General features: G+C 36.9%; 1 protein-coding gene across 6 annotated transcripts in view; it reads left to right on the top strand.

The window, feature by feature from the left end:
• The window catches only part of SLC39A8 (solute carrier family 39 member 8), a 64,011-nt gene that overhangs the window by 30,128 nt on the left and 16,853 nt on the right, over positions 1 to 17,030 (top strand). For all 6 annotated transcript variants that reach the window (XM_053557946.1, XM_053558036.1, XM_053558148.1 and 3 more), the window contains 3 exons: positions 1,643 to 1,812; positions 4,758 to 4,880; positions 5,364 to 5,528. In XM_053557946.1, the coding sequence (XP_053413921.1) occupies positions 1,643 to 1,812; positions 4,758 to 4,880; positions 5,364 to 5,528 (458 nt within the window). The remainder of the gene's footprint in view (positions 1 to 1,642; positions 1,813 to 4,757; positions 4,881 to 5,363; positions 5,529 to 17,030) is intronic.

Here is a 17,030-nt window from a genome sequence, read left to right as displayed (position 1 = left end):
AAGGAAGGTGTGGGATGGAGGACTTTCTCCAAGTGGGAAGTCCGAGGGGAGTAGGTAGTATTGTTTTAGACCATAAGGTAATAAATGGGAGGGAGGTGGTCTGTTGGATGAGTTTACAGGGCATGGTCAGATCTGAGACTGATAAGAATGCACCTGGACAAGGTAATGTCATCATGGTCAGTGCTATGGAGATTCTTTCTCGTGGCATAGCACTATTTATTATCCGTCCTTTTCATTTGGTATTTAGCACAGATACTTTGTTTCATTCTGTGTGTGTGTGTGTGTGTGCACGCACACACGTTTCCCAGCTCCCCAGTAACCATGATTTGGTCCATATCCTAGGTTTATTGAACATTTGATAAGTTGGTTTATTTGGTCTAAGAATAATATTGAGCAATCTTGTACCAAGGAAGTATAATTTAGGATAAAATTGTCAGAGTATTGTGAGCCCTATGGGACTACTTGTGCAAGAATAATGAAGCACATTGTTTAGAATGTGGGCCTGGGAGCAGACTGTTGGGGTTTGAATTCAGCTTTCTATTCATGGGACTTGGGCAGCTTATTTGAACACCGTGGGCTTTGGTTTCTTCAGTTTATATGAGGGAGGTAAGAGTGGTGCTTATCTCAGGGGTTTGGTGAGGAGAGGATCGATGTGTTGATGTACACTGATTGCTTAGCACAGTGCCTGGCACATGGGAAACATTCACTGAGCATTGTGTGACTAGTACACCCCATTGGTAGAGCCAGTGAGAAAAGTAGCTCGATGTTAAGCCCTGGGTATATATATATATATATATATATATAGAGAGAGAGAGAGAGAGAGAGAGGAAGACATACCACCTCCTTCTGTGATGTAGGACTTTTTAATCTGTGCTTGGCAGGGTTAGTTGTATTATGCAGCCTCTCCCTCCTGTGCCCATGTGCTCACTTCCTCAGCTGGGGGTGCTGAGGTGCTGCTTAACATCAGGGGGTGCTATCCGCAGTTGCTGTAAGTGATACAGCAACTTCAGTATCAGCAACCGCGGTCACCTTGAAGCTGATCCACCCCACTCATCTGCACCCCACCCCTGCCCATCCCCCCACTGCTTTTCCCCAAAACTCACATGGCCTCTCTACTCCTCCCAAAGCCTGAGTTTTACACTGTACCTGGAGCCACAGGTGGATCTAGGTGGCCTGTGGAGCTCAGGCTGTTTGTCACGACTCTAGGTGTTCTCCAAATTCCCTGTTATCTGTGAACCTCTTTAATCCCATAATGATGAGCTAGGAGTGATTAAAACATAGCTGATAGTTCTATTCATGCAGTATTACTATTAACGCTTACTCTACTGTGTTTCTGTTCTCTATGTAATTTTCACTGAGAAGATTTTATTGTTTTAAAGATTAGTATCTGTTTCAAGCTCTATGGGTAAATGGCCCACTTCCTGGGTGAAGGTCACAGCTACAACTTGGACTTTACCTTACAAACGCAAACAGTGCAACTTAATCATATGCACCCTCATATTGATCCAAAACTTAAAAAAAAAAGTAAATAAAAAATAAATAAAGATGCTTTTCAGCTCCTTTCAAGCTTAATGTGCAGCCAGATGTCATTTGGTTCCTTTCCTCTAATTGATTTCTTCTCTCTTTTCCGTCTCACCTGCAGTTTGGGGATATGGATTCCTGTCAGTGACAATCATTAACTTGGCATCTCTCCTCGGACTGGTTTTGACTCCATTGATAAAGAAATCTTACTTCCCAAAGATTTTGACCTATTTTGTGGGATTGGCTATTGGGACTCTTTTTTCAAATGCAATTTTCCAACTTATTCCAGAGGTAAGGATGTTGGCCTTTTCTTTCTGTGAATAATTGTTTTTCTTTTAAAATGTTTTAGCACTTTGTACATTTTTAGCCTCTATAATTCTCACAGCATTTATGATCTGGTTTATAGCATTTTGGGTAAGAGAAAGCTGAACCCCAGCAATTGTAAAGGCTTGTGCCAAGCTGCAGTGGATACCAGGGTCAGAGATAACATTAATATTCTAGGAAGCCGGCCACTAGGACGTGCTCAGACAGCTCAGGGAGCCCTCTGAAGGCCTGAAAACTTTATTCTGCCTTGCATTGGGTAAATTTAATTTTTCTACACACTGTTTCATTATTTATTTATTTTTTCTAAAGAGCATGCAATGTCAAACTTAACCGCAAATGTCAAATGTAAATTTATAATTTATTTGAGATATAGCACTGAATTCCCTCCTGTATTTACTACGGCTATAGAAGACTAGAGGATAAATGAGAGTGTAATTGAGAAACCTTTTCATTTTTTTGTTGACGGTGGGAAAAAATCAATCGAGGGCCAATAAATAAATAGCAACTTATTTTTTCCCCTTTGATACAATGCATCATTGATCTGCCGTTGACTACAGTGAACTGTTCAATTAATCAACAAATGATACGCGTGCTTTCTTGCAAATATATATTGTAGCCATATGTGGAAGAGAAATAGAGGAAGGAAAATAAGTGAAAGGAAAAGAGAGGGGATGTTGAAGAGCAGGGAAAAGAGAAAGAGATGTTAGTGGGAGGAGTCACGAAAAGGAACTAAAGAAATATGTGTGTATATAACCTGTACCCCTCTATCCTCAGTGCTCACACATAGGGGAGTGATGACTCCCAAAGAAAAGATAGTACTCTCGGGCGGTGCCACCCTTATCTTATAATTTTTAGAGAATTATAACTAAAGTTTCTTTCCTTTTAGTTTTCAAACTATGTACAAAAATGAGGACACAAATTCTTAGAGTTGTGGATGATGAAGATTATTTGATCTAAAAATGATTTAGGAAAGCAGGTATAATACTTCAAACTCTCAATTGTATAGATGAAAAAAATTAAAATGACTTGACTATAGCCATAGAGTTGGCTAGTAACAAAGCTAGAATGACAATACAGATTTCCTGGTTAAAAAACATTACGTATATAATATATTTGATATAATACTGTATTATATGCATGTCTATTTATTTTATCATCTGGTTTGTGGGTCAAATGAAATTAAGCAAACTGATACGGCATGTGGATTAGAGATTCTACATCTGATTTTAAGATTTTCTATTTTATGGGAAATGTAGCAACATAAAGAATCTATCTTTGAATAATACCTTGAATTTTCATGAAGAGTTTTTTTTTGGAGCAATTTTTTTCTTTTGTTATTTCATTTTATTTTTATAACCTCTGTGTTGGGTAAATGGTTCTGATGTTTTTATGCTATGCTTGAGAAGTCATTTAAGTGACTTCTCTTCTTCTTCTTCTTCAGAGAAGTCACTTAAATGAAGAGGTGGCTATGAGATCGCCCCAGAGGCAGACGCAGGGCATGGACCTGGACGTCCTCTATTTTGCTTCAAAGGGGAAAAATGTACCATGTGTAGAAGTTGTATCTTTTCACATGTTGCTCTTTCCTCCTTTTTTTTCAGGTTTGTTTCTTGTCTGGTAGGGACACCTGATGGTTTGTAACTTCAAACTCTGACTCTTGTTTTTAGTTCTTTAAACCAATCTTGTGTCACCAAGGATGGGTTTTGTGGAAGACTATTTTTCTACGGACTGGGTGAGGGTGGGAGGAGGATGGGGTTCTGCAACCTGGCTCTGCGGGACCACAGCTTTAGATAAAGCATTATTTCATTTTCATCGTTGTGTGTGAGATATTGGTGGCAATTTTCATTCTTTTTTTTTTTTTAATGTGATGCTTTCTTTTGTTTTTCTTTAAATTTCAGATTAATATGAAAGTGTAAGTGTTTAGGTTACATGGTTTTCATTTCCAAGGTAAAGTTCAAGTTATAGCTGAGCCCTTCACCCAGGGGTGGTGCTGAACACCCTCACATTGTGCATATTCAAGGAGCTTCAAAACACAGTAGGGAGCCTTGGCAATGGACTAGAATATGGAGAAGAAAAAATTTCAGAAATCAAAGGCAAGACCTCTGAACTAACCCAATTCAAAGAGGCAGAAAAAAAGAGAACAAAAACAGAATATTCCCTGAGAAAGTTATGGGATTGCTCCAAAAGATCAAACATTCAAATTACAGGGATTCCCAAAGGAGAAGAGGATGGTCCTAAAAGCAGTGAAGCTCTACTTCAAGACATCATGGTGGAGAATTTCTCAAGCATTGCAAGAGACGCAGACATTCAGATAGTAAATGATTTCCGAATCCCAGCATGACTCAATTCTTTTGTTTTTTATTCTTGGGCCTAGTTTTTGATTTATCTTTTTAGGACTTACCAGGATTTCCTAAGTACAAGAGGATCTGTCTTGGGAAAAGGGGTCTGTCATATTTGCCTTAAAAGTTTGATTCTAGATATCATGGACAAATATATTTCCTTTTATGTGTAATTACCTTTAGAGAAAGTAGAAAGTAGGTAATCATCTCATTACCTAGACCTGAAATTATCTTCTAAAGATGGGAATCAGTGCTGTTTCTTTACTGCTGAATATTTAGTCTTGCAAGGCAAATATTGCTGTAAGTGTGTTAGTAATAGGAAATTATTATATCCTGTGTTAGCTTTATTTAATGGGACTTCTGGTTATAATATTTCTGTGGCATCTCATATAATTTTGTTACTGAAATTTTAGAAGTTTTGTTTTGTGACTTTGGCAGGCAAATTTCCAATATTATCTGTATGTGAAGATGGACTTAGAATTTTGGTGAAAATTATATACTAAGAATTTGTATTATTTTCCAGAAATCAAGTTAAATTACTTGCTTTTACCCAAATAGTTTTTTTTCCTCCCTCAGGCATTTGGATTCAATCCCCAAGTTGACAACTATGTTGAGAAGGCTGTTGCTATATTTGGTGGATTTTACTTGCTTTTCTTTTTTGAAAGAACGCTTAAGATGCTATTAAAGACATATGGTCAGGTAAATGGACTTTATTTTAAGCATTTGATGCTTTCCTCCTAAAGCTACTTTATATGGGCAAATAAAGGCAGAAATTTTATTCTTAGGATTATATGAGCAGTACAGTTATTAGACTTGTGAATGTGAAGAGAACAAAGAGTCACTATATGGACAAGTGTAAGAGAAATACATGATTTGTGTTGCAGAATTTGGGACAAGAACTAACAATTTAATGGTGAATAGCTAGAGTGCATAATTTATGTTCATCAGAATAAAAAAGTTCATGTACCGCACCATGAAAAAAATCAAAGCAACAGAATCTAATAAATGAAAATACATTTAAAGAGAGAGAAACTTATAACTCTAAAAAGATTTCATTACAGAAAAAATAGACATAAAACTTTTATAAGGGAAAAGCAGTAAACACTATTTTTTGTCTGTATGAGCCATCTTTTGTTTTTCTTCTTATAACCTCTTCATCCTTTTTTTTTTTTCCCCATGTAGAATGATCATACCCACTTTCATAATGATGACTTTGGTCCTCAAGAAAAAGCACATCAACCTAAAACGTTACCTGCCATCAATGGGGTAACGTGCTATGCAAATCCTGCTGTCACAGAGCCTAACGGACACATCCATTTTGATAATGTCAGTGTAGTATCTCTACAGGTATATGTTGATTTCATTTTTCCTTTACTATTCTGCACTCTTTATGCTATGTAAAGATTGCTGTGAAGGCGGCCACGTCACTATTGTGTACACTTAAATATGCCGGACTTACTCCTATAAGGTGTCGGGTAAATGCATTATTTTCCCACTTTCCTTCTAAACAAGTGGATTCAGAAAGAAATGGTGGATCACTGGGTCTGAGGCTTCATTCTGTAAGATTGTCACCATACAAGAGTGTCTCACTCGGTTTCTACAATAATGTGTATCACAATTAATTCAGAGCATTCTCTTACTTTAAACATTTTTTAATATCTACATGTAAAACCAAAGAATTCTTTGACTAATTCTGAAACTGCAAGAAGAAAGAAGATTTGTAAGCCACTGAAATTGTGTTTATTGTGTTTATTAACTGACTTAGAATTTGCACCTGCATCTTCTAGATAATATTAATAAATACCAAGTCTTGAGCAAGTATTACATACCAGGTAATATGCAAGGTACTTAATTATTTGATCTCATTTTATTATTATAATAACTATCCATTATAGGGTTTATTTTCTAGAACTATTTTGATTTCAAGTGATGGGAATCAAACTCATATTATGTCTGTATGAAGAATTTATCAGAGAGATGCCGGTATGTCCAATGGAACGGCCACTCTATAGGAGGAACATGACATACTTCTTTCTACCTGATTAAGGAAACTCTCAAGTGTATTTGAAGAGACAGTTTTGAGTTAGCAGTTAGCTAAGAGGAAATGATTTTATGCAATGTAATGAATGATGTTTTCAACCCAAGATTTTGCAAAGACTATGGAGTTGTTCAAATAGACAAATTCTTATAATAATTACAGGTAATCTTTATGAAATTCTCAAGGACTATGCCTAGAATGTTAGATGAATTACCTCGTTTGATCCTCATAATAACCTTGGGGACAAGTACTGTTCTAATGAGAAGACAGTGGCTTAGAGAAGTTGAATAACAAACCCAAGGAGACACAGCTCCTAAATGGCAAAGCTTGGATTTGTCTGATGCTGAAGCCTGTATTCTTACATACTCTGCTGTACTTCCTTCCTCAAGTTGCCACTCTACCAGAAACAAGATGACATTAACTCCTAACAAATATTAATTTTTATAGGAGGAGACAGATCATTTGCCCAAGGTTACTGCTTTCCGTAGATGTAATTTAATGCAGAGCACAGCAGGGAGAACCCAGAGAATGATCGTTAGAATTTTCCTTACACAGTGTGTCTAAGTTCTAGTTGCCTTATGCAAACGTTTGGGAAATACTGGATTGCGGGAAGTTGTGGATGAACTCTGACAAATGAGTCAAGAGGGGCCAATTAGCTAATTTAGCATAGCTATCAATAGAATGCAAGTTATGTGAAAATATAGATTATTAACAGCATGTATCTAGATTTTTCAGAAATGTAAGGAGGATAAAGAAATTTTGTAGAATAATTAAAACATATAACTTAGGGATGTCTTTATTATTCAGCCAAATTATGGCCTTTGTTAGAATACTCAGATCTGCAGTAATATTTAAATTTAGTAGACTTTGGTGTTTTGCCTTTATTCATTTATATAAAAGAGCCCCATGGCTTTCCACGATTTTCGATTTTGTTGTCATAGAAGCATATTTACCACAGTAAGAGGATAGAATATATTTCGTACAGCAGGTAGCTAAATTGTGACTTTAAATATTTAGACAAAATGGTTTAAGTCTTCCTTAGTACCTTGCTCCAGACCTGGTAAGCCGGAAGCACAGCAGCGTCCGCGGCCTACACGTGCGTGCACAGACGTGCCGCTAAGTTAGGGGGGAGGTGAGGGCCACAGAGAGGTAATAAGGGAACACGGCGGGCGGTGGGGTTGGGGGAAGAAGGAGAAATTCCTGTCTTCAGTCACTCAGAGCTTCCGGCTAACGTGTTACATCTCACTCTGTGACATCGCTTTTTTTTCCCTCTGACTTTGCTGTATATCCACGTAGAGGAGTCACGTCCGTGTCTGGGCAGCCAGCAGGGGCTTTCTCCTGGGGGCCCACAGCCTGGGAAGGGATTTTCTTACCGGGTTCTGTTGCAGAGCGATGTCAGGTGCTTCGGGACCTGCGTTAGCTCCTAAAGGCCACTAGAGGGACCCTCCAGCTTGTCCCTCCAGCGCTCTGCGGTCGGTCTCGGTCCTTACCGAGGCTCTGATGCTCCGATTTGCTCTCTGGCCAGATCTGTTTCCTTGCCCTGCACTAGCCATTTCATCTGGCTTTACTCTGCATGTTGCTAAAATCATGCGAATTGAATTTAGCCCACAATGCATTGATATCAGCTACACTTTTATTCATCTCTAGTTAACACCTTTAAATATTTCCGAAAAACCATTCTATATTTTTCTAACTGCACAAAATTCTCACCTTTAACTCTTTTTATTTAAATGAGGAGACATCATTACGTGGGATCTCTGTGAACTGTGCTGTCTCCCCTCGTCTGTTTACTTCCTAGAAACTTCTCGGGGTCCCATCTCCTGGTCACTCTTGTTTTCTTTCCTTTAAAAAGGCCAGTTCCTCCGTTCTCATCTTTTCCACAGCTTCTTACTGTTTTCATTTATCTTTCCTGAGTCTCTCTTTTCCCCCTGTGTCTACAAACATTCTCCATCTTTTCTACCTGAAAAAATTCTTTTTTCCTGTTCTACTTTTCCCCAAGCTTCTGCAAACCTCCTTCTCTATGCCTTTTAACTTCCAGAAAGACTGGCAAATTCTGAAATGAAACTATGTGTCCGATGTTTGCTTAAATGCTTTACAGACATTCATTTAAATCTTGTAGTAACCACCCTAGGAGGTAAATGCAGTTATTATTTTCATCTTACATATGTGGAAACTGATGTACAGAGAAGTCAAGTTACCCACCCAAGGTCATGTGGGTACAGAGTTAGAATTTAACCCCAGACTCTATCTGGTTATCCATTTCCTTGGTCTCTGTAGTTAACTGTTCCTTCACACTATACTAACTAATCTTTGTATTTGTTAACTAGTCTGACACGTTCCCTTCTCTCTTTATAATTTCCTCACATGCTCTATCATGCATAATTTTTAAACTCACTGCCTAGTCTCTGACCTTTTTGGAATAAAACAAGTGATTTTGAGGCAACACGTTGTATTCTTAATCTTCATCCTCTCTTTGTTTCCAACTCCAGTCTTTAACACAGATGTGAGTATCTAATATTGGCTAAATGCTAGAAATACAAAGGCAGATTTGTTTTTCACTGTAGCTTGTTACCTCTGTTGAACTTCCTCACTACGTGATCTTGGTGACACAGTCCTATCTTTGCTTCGTTACTGGTTAGCTTCTGCGTTCCTGGTGATTTCTGTGGAGGAGAAGCAAGAGTTTTGGAGTTTGGAACAGACCAGTGTTCTCATTGCAGCAATAAAATATGCTGTGTGATTTGAAGAAAACAAATTGACATTTCTGAGGATGTGTTTGTTTATCTGTTAAACAAGGAGCAAAAAATTCACAATTCACTGAATTTTTGTAAAAATTAAATAATTTCTTATGGATCAACTAGGTAACATTGTGTCTGACACGTCATACATGTGATAAATACACATCTTCCTCCCTCTTTACCAATTTTTTTTCTTTTCTTAGTTGTCATAATCACATCAAGTGTTCTCACATCATCTTTTGCTCCTCTGGGAATAACTTAGGAATATATATGCTTAATAATGTACAGATCATCATTATAAGAGTGCTTCTTGCACTAAACCATTTAGGTATTTGTATATATTCCTTCTAGGGTAGAGTAACACAATGAAAAGATAAAATATATAGAATTTATAGAATTCCATACTTTCTCATCTCTATTATTTACCTTTATTACAAGTTTAATTACTTTTCCTAGAAAGTAAAGCTGGAGTTTTAAAACTTGCAGGTCATTTAGTAACAAAGTTAACCTTCTGAATACAAATGCCTGCCAGCCTGCCACTGACCTGTCAGGCAGATTAAGAGAAATTGGAATTTTTACTTTCACTTAATGGAACAGAACTTCAAAGTCCAACTTAATTTCCCATTTGAATGGTTATTTTTCAGGCTTTGTACCATAGATTCTCTGTCAGAGCCTTGAAATACCAGCTAGAGCAACTTGCCAAGAGAGGGAATTCTCTTTAAGAACTACTTTTGCTTTCCAGATAAAGCATGTCTTTGATATGTGAATTTGGCAAAGGCATTTTATTTGACACTTAACCTCAGGAGGGATTTAGGTTACACATTGTGATTTCTCATGTTAGCTGACCGTTTGGCCAGCTAGGACTTCCCATTCCTGTTCTTGCACAGGGAGGCTGATGGTATCTCCCTTTACACAGAAAGTTCATGAAGAAAGCTTTGGCACTAGCAACTCCTAGGTCTGCTAGTACAAACAGATAACATTATGCATAAGAAAGTGCTTTGAAAGGTACTAAAATCTGCATTATTTAATCTATTTGAAGGATAGACAGTAGCTTACAGGTCTCAGTCAGGGTCAGGGACTGCTTTGTGAAATGCTTTGTCCATGTGAAATGATAACATTTTAGTTAATCCTGTGATAAACATTTCAATGGTTAGTATCTCTATGGAGTTTATACTTTTAATCCATTGATAGATGCTTTCAGGTCCATTCAGACATAATTAACATTTTATGGATTTGGAGTTCTGGGCATAACTTGTCGACTTTTAGGTTTTTCTTTTCCTTTTGTATATAGTCATTATATACTTGTATGTATACACCCACGTAAGATTTTTGTTGAATACATACCTTGAAGTAAAAAAGAAGAGAAAGGAAAAGTGTTCAAAGACAAGAATAAGAGACCTCATCTCTATTTCCCCAGAAATTGTGAGGGATATTCTGATTAATTTCTTTGGCACGTATTGTTTACCTAAGAATCTCTAAAATTTCATTCAAAGCGTATTACTCAAGTGGACAGAAGCCTTGGTGAGATAAGACTCTAAAGACTTCTTGGTTTCCAACCTGATTTACAAAATGCAAAGAAAGAAAGAAGATAGTGAATCTATTTGGTGTCGGTGGGAAAGAAGAAAAGGCAAATTTGGTAGAAGTTTGAATCAGTATCAATCAGTCATGGCAGGAGTTGGTCTCTGGGGTTGAAAGGCCAAAACGGAGTGTATGAGCCTGGGTTGGAGAAAAAAATCATGGTGTTGTTAGCAGAAATGGAGCAGTCAGGCAGAGCCCTCACAGCCTGGGGAACATTCAGAGAATGAACCCCCAACTACTTCTCCTTCATTCCCAAAACAGCCATTTTCCTTTCTTTGTGGACAGAGGAGGAAAGACGATTAAATTTTCTCTCAATGAAGGTTTTTATTGAGGCAAGGCATACATAAGGAAAAGTACACAAATCATCGTTGTATATAAACCATAAATGTTTGCAAGGTGAACTCATCCATATCACCGCTACTTATCCCATGAAGGCAATTATTACCAGCAATTAAAAAGCCTCCTTTGTGCCCTTCTCTAAGGAAACTGCTACCTTGGCTTCTGATGCTATGGAATAAATAGTTTTTCATAGAGAAGGTAAACTTTTGTATCTGCTTTATTTGCTTAGTATTATATTTGTGAAATTCATTTTTGTTACTTGTAATAGTAATTCACTCATTTTCATGGTGTTAGGATGTTTCTTCATAGGTGCATATTCCATCTGTATCATTACCATGAATTCAATCTTACCATATCTATTCATGCTTTTGTATTTTTATTATATAGTTGTACATCCACAAACAATATATTGTTTTATATACATTATAAAACCATGTAAAGAAGATGTAATATTGGGCTTCTTTTGTTGTGTAATTTGTTTTCTTTTGCCTGTGTGTTAGTACTTATGCAGTAGAACTTCCATAGTTCCTACATTGACCACCTCCTTAAGTTGACCTAATTTTCATAGACTAGGAATATCAGTACAGTAGGCCTAGTTCTTTACATTGACCACCTTTGTATGTTGACCTGTGTGTTATAGTTCATTGGGTGGTCAACTTACAGAGACTCTAGTTCTAATTCACTTGTTCTAGCTGCATAATCTTACTACCACTTATTCATCCATTTCCCTGACAATAATTTTTTCTTTACAGGTTTTGCATAAAAATGCTTCAATGTACATCTTGAGGCATATCTCATTGGGCATGAGGGTGAGAGTGTCTAGGGCTGAGGTCAGGGGAACTAATGGCATTTCTGGCAGAACAATTCTTAGTGTGAAAGTGTTCTGTGCATTGTAGGATAGCAAGCATTTTTTTTTTCTCTTAAGTATGGTACATGGTACCATTCTACAGACACATGAAGAAATTAATTTATTGTACATAATGGATGCCTTTGCGCATTAGAGCTTAATTTTCTTGCTGAACCTTTGCAAGAAAAATTAGGATTATACAGGTAGGTGTGTAAGAGTCATGGCATATGCACATATTTAATTTTGCTGAATAACAAGTTGCTCTTCAAACTATTATGCTTTTTCTTCATGACATGAGCAATACTTGGAAATTGCAGACTTAAAAATTATTGCCAGTGTAGTGTATTTGAAAATCATTTTGCAATTTGTTTTTGTACATTTCTGATTACTAGTGCAATTGAGCATCTTAAAGCTTTTTGGTCATACGTTTACTTTTATGCTTCTTGTTCATCTGTTTCACATATTTTTACAAAAAATGTTGTCTTTTTTTGTTAATGATATGTGTTAAAGAAAAAATTATTCTCACACTTGTTAAAATAATAAGCAAGATCTTATTTAGGACTGTTGCAATAAGGGTTGACTCTACGGCAGTAGGGTAGAGAGATTGGGCTCAACTCCAAATACAGCAAAGACAGGTAGGCATTTATAGCTAATGAGTGGAGTGAGGGGATCAGTGGATGGAAGATTACTAAGAGGAGATATCAAAGGCAGAGGGATTCTTACTAGACCACCTTGACAGAATTCTTGCTGAAAGAAGAATGTCATCTGGGGGATGGTGGAAAATGAGAAATTTGGGTGGCTACTGAGGGTGATCAGATATCAAAGGAGAGGAGATTGTTACAAAACTAATTTGGCAGGATTCTTGCTACAAATGGACTCTGTAAGGATGGACATAGAAGCCCAGTGTGGAGGTCTCATTGAGAAGAGGGCTCAGAGGACCCTAACTGAAGTTGCGTCAAGGAGAGAGTCTTAGTTATTTGTAGGAGTTTTACATGGATTCTGCATGCTCATTTTCATAGATTAAAGGGGTTACAAATACACCCTCCAGGTCTGTGATTTCTCTTTTTACTTTGTATTATTTTACAAAAAGTTTTAATTTTAGTGTAGTAAACTTTTATTAATGTGTTGCTTGAAGATGTCTACTCTTGGAGACTTACTTAAGAAATATTTCTTAAAAAAAGTGAAGCAATGGGATTACACCTGCGGTGCATCTTACAAGGGTATATGTGAATCCTAGTAAATGTGGAATGTAAAGGTCTTAGCAAAATAACTAAGAAAATGCTACAAAAGCTATGTTAACTAATGTGATGAAAATGTGTCAAACGATATATGAACCAAGTGTATGGTGCCCCATGATCATACTAATGTACACAGCTATGGTTTAATAAAAAAAAAAAAAAGTGAAGCAAGATCTTTTTCCATGTTTCTTCTGAAATTATAAGTTTAATTTTTATATGTGCAATTTATTTTTGTATAAGGATTCTGTTTTTTTTTTCTGTATAGTTAAGCAGTTATCCTAGCTTCTTTTGTTGAAGAAATCATATTATCCCTGCCATGTATCAACTTTCTCTATCTCGATATGTCTGAATCTAGGCTTCTGATTCTCTTTCACTTGTCTACTTTTAAAAAAATTCCCTTTCCTAGTATGAAACTGTGTTAATTATTGTTTTTTTAGTAAGTATTGGGTCTCCCAAGACAAGGCTCTTTGCCTTGTTTTTTTTCACTAAAAATTTTCTATATTATTCCATATCAATATCATTTTGAAGACTTTTATTGACATTGCATTGAACTAAGAGATTAATCGAGAGACTGCTGACATCTTTAATACTTCAGATTTTCTTTCTTTTTTAATTCACTACATAAATATCTTTAAAATGTCCTGTTAGATTTCTTCCTAATTACTTTGTAGATTTAAAGGTTTCATAAGCAATATATTTTCTTCTACTATCTTTTCTAATTGTTACTGCTGTTTATGAATATACTGATTGGTATGCTGACACAGTATTTTGTAATACTGCTGAATTCTGTATTATGTTTTGTATGTTTACTTTTTGGATACTTTTCTGTAGATATAAAAAGCAAATAACACATTTTTTTCATTCATTCAAATTGTTATGAGTTCTATTTGTCTTGTCTCATTACATTGGCAGGGACTCACAGCGAGTCCTCACAGAGGTGGTGACAGCTGGCATTTTGTCTTGTTTCTGACTTGGATGAGAATGCTTTTAGTTCAGTAGTTTAATGCCTAGTTTTCTTTTTTTTTAAAAATAGCCTTAATTTGATTAAGGAAGTTCTCTCATACTTAGAATTTGCCAAGCATTTTTCTCAGTATTGAATCCAGGTCTGTGGTTTCTCTTTTCACTTTGTTTTTATTATTTTTCACAAGTTACTGCGCTGAGGAGAGGTGTGGAGCACATTGAGATGGGAAGAGATGCTAATGAAGGGGTCATGGGCACTTCTGTGAGAAAAATGATGCTTGTATCCATTTTGGAGGATGGCTTAGAAAGTTACTGGGTTAAGAAGATTGGGCAAAACAGTAACCTGGGTGCAAAACATACTTCCAATTAATATATATGTATGTGTATGTATGTAGATATACATATATATGTTAGTATTGAGGGCACATATGATTAGGTTACATTATTTTTGTTTGTAAGGTGAAGTACGAAGTCTGAGCTGTAGTTGGGTCCTTCACCCTGGAAGTGTGCCATATACCTCTGTGTACATTGTACTGGGTAGGTGGAAACTAATCAAGTCCCCTCCCTACCTCCCTCCTTCTTGAATTTAATCACGTGTTTCTCTCATGTGGGCTTGTGCTTGTTGATCTACTATTTTCAGATTGGTACTTAGTACATAGAATATTTACAATGAATGTATTTAAACACAGCCTTTTCTAATTTTGAAAAATTTAAGAATGTGTCTTTATGGAAAAATGGTTCTTAATCATTCCCCTGGAAAGCTGTTTGATGAAGCGCATTAGCTTTTGTAGAAGAAGAATAATACAGACCCACCACATCTCGCATACAACTAACAGGGGTTCGTGAACTCCCTGGAGCTCCTCTGTGACCTGCCAGTTAATACCTTGTGTTGTGGGGAAATACTTGAAAAAAGAACAAAACGGCCTAGGACTAAGAGTAGAGAGCACTGTGGCTACTTTCTACCCATTATTATGTTTTGTTCCTACAGCACCCCCGATTTCTCACAGTTAACTGACAATCAAACCTTTGTGATACAGACCTGCAGGGAGCTGAGCATTGCCGCGTAGTGAAACCTCCTTAATTTTGATTGTTGATTTGTTACAGTTTGTTCTTGTCTCACAACTTCTTCTATTTTGCTGATACGCTGGGCTGTAGATTATCTTGGCAGCATCTATAAAAGTGGCTTTTAAAACAATTTTTTGGCAAAATTTTGTTTTTAAATGATCTAGAGAAATACTAATTTTTTGTCGTATATTTGATATTCTGTATTCATCTTATTTGTACCCTGTGGCAGGTTTTCTTAATGACCCAAACCACCCCTATGTGTGCTTCTAGAGCCCAGTTGGTTAGTGTAAACCAGGGGTCCTCAAACTGCGGCCCACAGACCACATGAGGCGGTGTGATTGTATTTGTTCCCGTTTTGTTTTTTTACTTCAAAATAAGATATGTGCAGTGTACATAGGAATTTGTTCATAGTTTTTTTTTTTTTTAAACTATAGTCCGGCCCTCCAACGGTCTGAGGGACAGTGAACTGGCCCCCTGTTTAAAAAGTTTGAGGACCCCTGGAACTCTGGAAAGCAGTAAAACTGCATTTATCCAAACATCTTCTATACTAAATTGCTTTCACCAATCAACCAAGACTTATCCCTATTTAGTAGAATTAGTGAGGTTTTACTCAATTAGGCTTGATGTCAAGTTCATTTTTCCCCCATTAGTACAATGAAGAATTGCTGTGTTGTTCTGTTATGCATGCTGATTGATAAAAAAAGTTGGTAATAAGTGCCAGTACATTTTTTGTTTTGAAAACTAAGGTAAAAAATATGAGCAGTCCAAGTAAATTATTCTAGGCATCAGAACGAGTTGCTTAATTCTACTATGTAAAAAGCCCAGGTGCAAACCAGCATAAGCAATGAAATAATATATTTTTTATTGCTGGTGGGTCTTTAGCATCGGCTTTTAAAAGATTTTTTAAAAATTGCATTATAAAGGATGCCCATTTCATAATCACTGGATTGCTAAATAGGCCCTTTTGTTTCTATGGCTCCTGCAATTTGCTCATTTAAAATATTTGTATTGTACTCTCTTCTTTGCATGCTGCGTTCTGAAGCTTGGGAATACTGCATTAGAACCTGGTAAGTCACTTTTACTCCCTGGAGAGTATTATGAAAACTTTGCCAAAGCATGATGTGTTTTATTGTTGTGACAAATGAAATGTAGCTCCCTGAAAGAAACATTTGGAGAGGTAGAATTTATTCTGTATTTTATGATTCCATATTATATTTACATTCAAAGTAAGGATTCTACATTTGAGAGATTGCAAAGCTGAAGCACCTTGCAAATGAAATGTGGTCTTGCCAAAGTGCTTTGTGAGTTTGGCATCACTGGGTTACGTCGCAGTGTCAGCAGGTTGCCTTTCACCCCCCACCCCAGTAGATACTCATTTGACTCTGTAATCACAGTTACTCAGTTTTACGTCTGAGGCAAATGTCCAAATCACAAATATCACTTCATAACTACTAATAATTCACAGATCATTTTAGTGAATAGGACAGAATTCACTTACACCGAATACCGAATAAGAACGATATCCCCAGGTGTCTTTGGCACTCTTATTTCAGTGGGATATATAGTCTGATCTCATAAGGTTACTAATGCTGTGTAGGGGACTAAATGTGATGTGTAGTGTGTGTGGTGGCTCACACCTCTAATTGTAGTACTGTGAGAGGCTGTGGCGGGTGGATTGATTGAGCTCAGGAGTTTGAGACCAGTCTGAGTAATAGCAAGACACTCTCTTTACTAAAAACAGAAAAGACTAGCCAGGCATTGTGTTGGGTGCCTGTAGTCCCAACTGCTTGGGAGCCTAAGGCAAGATTGCTTGAGCCTGGGAGTTTGAAGTTGCTGCGAGCTATGATGACACCTATAGCATTCAACCCAGGGTGGTAGAGTGAGACACTGTCTCAAAAACAATAAAAAAGTAGCAATGAGGTGATGTTTGGACCACTGTGTTGGTTTGGGTGGTCTAGAATGACCTCTTTAAGGAGGACACATTTAAGCTAAAATCCGAATTGTAAGAGGAATTAGCCATGCAAATATTGGGGAGAAGAATGTTATGGC

The sequence above is a fragment of the Nycticebus coucang genome, chromosome 1 (genome assembly GCF_027406575.1).
Source record: "Nycticebus coucang isolate mNycCou1 chromosome 1, mNycCou1.pri, whole genome shotgun sequence".
Taxonomy (NCBI): domain Eukaryota; kingdom Metazoa; phylum Chordata; class Mammalia; order Primates; family Lorisidae; genus Nycticebus; species Nycticebus coucang.
Note: the sequence above shows the minus strand (reverse complement) of the source record. Positions and strands in the feature narration are given on the sequence as shown.